General features: G+C 44.3%; 1 protein-coding gene across 6 annotated transcripts in view; it reads right to left on the bottom strand.

Moving 5' to 3' along the window:
• The window catches only part of LARGE1 (LARGE xylosyl- and glucuronyltransferase 1), a 662,422-nt gene that overhangs the window by 1,771 nt on the left and 653,966 nt on the right, over positions 1-6,685 (bottom strand). For all 6 annotated transcript variants that reach the window (XM_027769037.1, XM_006170333.2, XM_027769041.1 and 3 more), the window contains 2 exons: positions 4,158-4,353; positions 1,710-1,852 (listed from right to left, as the gene is read on the bottom strand). In XM_027769037.1, the coding sequence (XP_027624838.1) occupies positions 1,710-1,852; positions 4,158-4,353 (339 nt within the window). The remainder of the gene's footprint in view (positions 1-1,709; positions 1,853-4,157; positions 4,354-6,685) is intronic.

Genomic DNA, 6,685 nt, shown 5'->3' with positions numbered 1-6,685 from the left:
TGAAACTCTTCCTTCAGAGTTTTGAGACAGATGCGGTATTGCTTGTTGGAACGGAACTTAGTAATGTCGAAGCTGGGGGCGTGAGGCATGTGGATCATGTAGGCATTGGGCAGCACAGTGAATTCATACTCCTGGAAGAAGACAAGAGCAATGTGAGAACCTGTGAGAGCTGTCGGTAATGGGTGGTGGGCGCCAAGTGAATGACCCAGTGACTGAGCGAGGAATGACCTGGACAGTGCCACCAACAGGCAGAGCAGTGCACAGACAACAGGACATCTGTGCTGTGGATAGTCCGCCGCCATGGACTAAACACTTAGCTTCTCTGGGACTCAGTTTTCTCATCCATAAGGTGAAAGTGGTAACATGTGCCTTGAAGGTTGACCATGAGGCTAGATCCAATAGTGTATAGATAGTGCAGAGTAGAGCTCACAGCCCATGAAAAAGGATCCTGATAAACGTGAGCTTACAACCTTGTGGTTACTCTACAATGACTCAAACCATGGACAGTCTCTGGCTCAACTAACTGACATCTGTATATGTGATTCCTCCTAGGGTCTAATGAGATTTGACAACCTTGACAGATCGGTATAAAAGAGGGACCAAAAAAAAAAAAAAGACAAAATCAAAATAAAAACAAATGCCCCACTGGACTGGACTGAGGCTCATCAAGAACAAAATTTTTCCCAACATCATGTCTTTGTTACAAGTCCTGTATCACATTGTACAAATGCAGCTAAATACTAAGAATAAAAATTAAAGGACTTGAGCTGACCCCATAGCCTGGTGGTTAAGGTGAGCCAGATCCCACATGGCTGACCACAGTTCAAATCCTGGCCGCTGTGGCTTGGAAAACACACTGAATGCATGTGTGTGTGAGCCCCAAATCCCAACAGATTTGGGAAATGAAGGAGAAGGGACTGGAATGTGAACATGCCCCACTGGGGAGAGCTTTTTCCCTCTTCCCACCATCTCTTTGTCTCTTTCTGGCCAGTGCATGTGCCCTCTTGACAATTAAAAAAAAAATTAAAGGCCTCTCAATAGTCAAAATAGGTGACACAAGCTTAGGATATGTAAATCAGAAGAGCGCCCAGCATATTTACATTCAGATCTATGGACTCTGATTTTGGACATAATATCCAATAAATTCTGATTGGTTCTCCAGCCCAGAGCAGATGGAAATAAATTCAGAAAGGGAGAGTCAGGTATGGTAAGGCAGCTGACTCGGGTGGAATACTGACAACAAGAAATGAGAGCTGATGTAAATTTAGGAATGAGTGAGACACTCATAAAAAGGAAATGGAAGAATCCTCAGGGTGCGGTTATCTGGTATATTTCAAGGAAGGTCAGACAGCCATCCAAGTCTGTTGGTCTCTATGGGTGTGGCTGTGTTACCTGCCAGGTATGCACTTATTATCTCCTTAAGTCACTGGAAAGGGCACATTATGCTTGACATATGGTTTTGGCAAAGAATGGAAAATATGCCGCCCATTTTCAAGGGTTCTGTTAAAATTGTATGAAACAAACAAAGCCAGGTTTCAGTGCTAGAAAAATTGACCTTTCCTGAACCAGTTCAGCACTGGCATCTCTGGATTTGGGGTGCTCATGATGAGAAATATTTATGCTGTGTTCCAGGAGAAGGTTTCTTAGAGAGCAGAGACAAAGGGGAAGAGCCCAGTGTTCTACTAACTTAACCTAAGCCATAGCGGCGGGACATGTCCTGCTGAAACTCTTCCTTCAGAGTTTTGAGACAGATGCGGTATTGCTTGTTGGAACGGAACTTAGTAATGTCGAAGCTGGGGGCGTGAGGCATGTGGATCATGTAGGCATTGGGCAGCACAGTGAATTCATACTCCTGGAAGAAGACAAGAGCAATGTGAGAACCTGTGAGAGCTGTCGGTAATGGGTGGTGGGCGCCAAGTGAATGACCCAGTGACTGAGCGAGGAATGACCTGGACAGTGCCACCAACAGGCAGAGCAGTGCACAGACAACAGGACATCTGTGCTGTGGATAGTCCGCCGCCATGGACTAAACACTTAGCTTCTCTGGGACTCAGTTTTCTCATCCATAAGGTGAAAGTGGTAACATGTGCCTTGAAGGTTGACCATGAGGCTAGATCCAATAGTGTATAGATAGTGCAGAGTAGAGCTCACAGCCCATGAAAAAGGATCCTGATAAACGTGAGCTTACAACCTTGTGGTTACTCTACAATGACTCAAACCATGGACAGTCTCTGGCTCAACTAACTGACATCTGTATATGTGATTCCTCCTAGGGTCTAATGAGATTTGACAACCTTGACAGATCGGTATAAAAGAGGGACCAAAAAAAAAAAAAAGACAAAATCAAAATAAAAACAAATGCCCCACTGGACTGGACTGAGGCTCATCAAGAACAAAATTTTTCCCAACATCATGTCTTTGTTACAAGTCCTGTATCACATTGTACAAATGCAGCTAAATACTAAGAATAAAAATTAAAGGACTTGAGCTGACCCCATAGCCTGGTGGTTAAGGTGAGCCAGATCCCACATGGCTGACCACAGTTCAAATCCTGGCCGCTGTGGCTTGGAAAACACACTGAATGCATGTGTGTGTGAGCCCCAAATCCCAACAGATTTGGGAAATGAAGGAGAAGGGACTGGAATGTGAACATGCCCCACTGGGGAGAGCTTTTTCCCTCTTCCCACCATCTCTTTGTCTCTTTCTGGCCAGTGCATGTGCCCTCTTGACAATTAAAAAAAAAATTAAAGGCCTCTCAATAGTCAAAATAGGTGACACAAGCTTAGGATATGTAAATCAGAAGAGCGCCCAGCATATTTACATTCAGATCTATGGACTCTGATTTTGGACATAATATCCAATAAATTCTGATTGGTTCTCCAGCCCAGAGCAGATGGAAATAAATTCAGAAAGGGAGAGTCAGGTATGGTAAGGCAGCTGACTCGGGTGGAATACTGACAACAAGAAATGAGAGCTGATGTAAATTTAGGAATGAGTGAGACACTCATAAAAAGGAAATGGAAGAATCCTCAGGGTGCGGTTATCTGGTATATTTCAAGGAAGGTCAGACAGCCATCCAAGTCTGTTGGTCTCTATGGGTGTGGCTGTGTTACCTGCCAGGTATGCACTTATTATCTCCTTAAGTCACTGGAAAGGGCACATTATGCTTGACATATGGTTTTGGCAAAGAATGGAAAATATGCCGCCCATTTTCAAGGGTTCTGTTAAAATTGTATGAAACAAACAAAGCCAGGTTTCAGTGCTAGAAAAATTGACCTTTCCTGAACCAGTTCAGCACTGGCATCTCTGGATTTGGGGTGCTCATGATGAGAAATATTTATGCTGTGTTCCAGGAGAAGGTTTCTTAGAGAGCAGAGACAAAGGGGAAGAGCCCAGTGTTCTACTAACTTAACCAGAGCAGCTTCGCTTTTGCTTTTGTCATGTAAGAGTTGACCAACTAGGTGTGTCTGGCCTGCCATGTGTTTTGTGAATAAAGTTTTACTTTAATACAGCCATGCCCCTTCATTCTGATTACCGACAATGAACTACAACGCAGAGCAGAATAATTAAAGACCTGCAGGCCCTTCAGAGCTCAAAGCACTTATATCTGGTCCTTCAGAGAGCAAGTGTGCTGACCTTTGGTTTCACCTGTTAGAATTCCGCAGCTCTCTTTTGAAGTGGGTGCCTGATGAGTATCAGGTAAACAAATGACACATTCCTGGCTAAACCCAACCTAAAAGTCCTAACTCTTAGTTAGAGGTGGAATAATCAGCTGCTAAGTGTTAGTGGCAAGCTTTGGGTCACTCATATAGAACTTTAGACTCTTCTGTGTCAATTACAAGTCTCAAATGCTGAGAGACGAATGGTCATTTGCTAGTCCCATCACTGAGCTGGGTGACGATGAGGCATGGGGAACATGGATAGTCACAGGGGCTCACACCAGCACAGGTCCTGGTCAGGAGCCCACCTCTCACTCAAGGGTAGAGGAAACACCAATGGGATCCACAGCCTGAGGACCAGCCCTGCCACAGAGTACTCTAGGTCTGAGCACCTCTTGTTCCACTCAGGCCTCTGCTCTCCTATCTCCAAGGTCACTTTTGGCCCTAAGTCTAGGCCTCTCCTGCCGTGGCACCAGGTGGCAGTTCTGTTCTCCTCACCTGCACATCCAGTTCCATGATGTGAGCCACCTTGTTCCAGCCAAAGCCCACGAACCTCCGATCATACTCAGGGCAATCACGTCTCACGACCACATACGGCTCAAAATCGGCCTCCCACTCGACCCGGTAAGGCGTGGTGGCAGTCCGCCACTTGGCAAAGTTGGTGGGTGCATGGCCTTTCGTCCAGACGTGGTACCTAAGACACACGGAGGAAAGCAAATGGGTCAAGGAAAGGCAGCTGAGCTTTTCAAACACTGCTTCTCTAGAGAAAGGGCAGGCAGGTGCCAATACAGTCCTCCTTGTGGGTTGAACTGTGCCCCCAAAAGCTGTGTTCAAGCCCTAACCCCGTATCTCTGAACCTGACCTACTGGAAAACAGGATCTTTGCAAATGTATCAAGTTAAAATAAGGTCATAGTGGATTAGGATGGACGTTTATCCAATGACTGGTGTCTTTATGGGAAGAACATTTCATGTGTAAAGATACAAGCAGAGATTGGAATGATGCATGAATCCATAGGTCAAGAAATGCCAAAGACTGCTGGCAACCACCAGAAAGAAGAACTGTAGAAACAGTGGATTGTTCCTGAAAGCCTTCAGAGGAAGCATGGACCTGCTGGTGTCTTGACTTTAGATTTTGGCTTTCAGAACTGTAAGAGAGTAAATTTCTTTTGCATTAAGCCATTCAAGTCTGTTGTAATTTGTTACAGAAGCTCTTGGGAAGCTAATCCAGTTGATTATTTAGGCCTTCACTAATGAGAGATTCTATGGAGAGGAGCAAGAAAGAAAGGGCAAGACCCCTCAGCTAAGCAGCAGGAACTCAAGGTCCTGGGTTCCTGTCATCCTTAGGGAAGGCTCTCTGAAGTAGATGAGCCTTTAGTGAGAAAGTTTTTAAGTTCTTTTGGACAGAATGTGGCTGTGTCCTTATTTGGCTCTTTTGCCACTGATGTGAGACTGCTCCCAGACCTCAGGGAACTGTCCAGTGTGGTAAATAGTACTGGGCAGTAGGTGGACATTCACCAGGTGTTGTTGTTGGGAGAGACGGCCAGGCTAGAGGCAGGCAGAGACTTGACCTTTAGCTCTGTCAATTCAGCCTCATCCACCAGAACCAAGGTCACTTAAAAGGAAGAAAAATGAAAGCTCGAGTAATGCCACTCAAGTGGAGTGTGAAAAAGGAGAACACTATAGAGATGTCAGTCTCAGGTCTATTCTAAAAATTAGGCCAAGAAGTAGTTGATTTTCCATTTTTGAACCTGTTGAACAGGCTTCTTGACATCTGATGCTTTTGACAAAACTGGCATAGTACAACCAGCAGCTGTGAACCAGACTCAAAGCACAGCACAGTGGAACTACCGAGCCAAGGCTCAAATCCCACCTCTACCACTTCGGAGGCTGAGCACTTTTAATAGGCTTTAGCTTCCCCTGTGACAACTGGGAAAAATAATAACTATCTTGTTGAATTGTCAAAGAGTTTAAATGAGAAAATGAAAAGAACTTGGCACAATATTGTTGGCATGCAGAACGAATTCCATAAATGCTGGTTCCTCCATAGGTAGGTTAACAACATGGTTAAAAACAATAGTTCTAAAAGCGGCCAGAAATCTGTCATTCAACAGCGAAGGCAAGTTAAGCACCCACACCTTTGCTTCTTTCTTGTAAAATGCAGATAACAAAACCTACTTCATGTATTTATAGTGTTGTAGCGACTAAGTGAATTGATTCACGTAAAACACTCAGAAAAATCTCTGATATATAGTATTTCCTCAAAAAGAAAAGGAAAAAAAGAAGATATTCTCCTTCTATGTTTCTGTATTTGCCTCCTAGATATGTCAGTTCACAGAAGTCTTGTTCTTGGCAATATCAACACAGCAATAGCTATTTTATTTGTCCTCCATCTTTATAATCTAAATTCTTGGTCTATTATAATATGAAAAAGAAGGACAAAAGCTAGCAGGGAAGGTCAGGGTCAGCTGGATTGACCCTGTTCACCGTGAGGGACAGCTTCCATCAGCTTGTCTAGAACGCTGATGGTGTGTTGAATATCTGGCAGCACGGGGTGCAGTGAAGTTACAATCAACTTGTCATTACAACAGGCCATGGGCCAGCAGGTGATGTGGAAGTTAAGGCTGCTGGACTCCACATGGCTGACTCTATGGTTTGAATCCTAGAGTCATTGGCTTAAAAAATCACGCCAGGAATGTGTGCATGTGTTCCCAAAATCCTGAAAGGAGAATGGAGAAGGGATTGTGGCATGGCCACCCCCCCTGGGGGGGGTAATTTCTTTTTCTCTGTCTCTCCCATTCTCCACATTCTACATGCACGCACGCGCACACACACAGAAAGAAAGAAAGAAAGAAAGAAAGAAAGAAAGAAAGAAAGAAAGAAAGAAAGAAAGAAAGAAGGGAAGGGAAGGGAAGGGAAGGAAAGGAAAGGAAAGGAAAGGAAAGGAAAGGATGAAAGAAAGAAAGAAAGAAGGAAGGGAAGAAGGAAAGAAAAGAAAGGAATACCACCCCCCAAAAAAAAAAAAAAG

Source organism: Tupaia chinensis, unplaced genomic scaffold, assembly GCF_000334495.1.
Source record: "Tupaia chinensis unplaced genomic scaffold, TupChi_1.0 Scaffold148234_1, whole genome shotgun sequence".
Taxonomy (NCBI): domain Eukaryota; kingdom Metazoa; phylum Chordata; class Mammalia; order Scandentia; family Tupaiidae; genus Tupaia; species Tupaia belangeri.
Note: the sequence above shows the minus strand (reverse complement) of the source record. Positions and strands in the feature narration are given on the sequence as shown.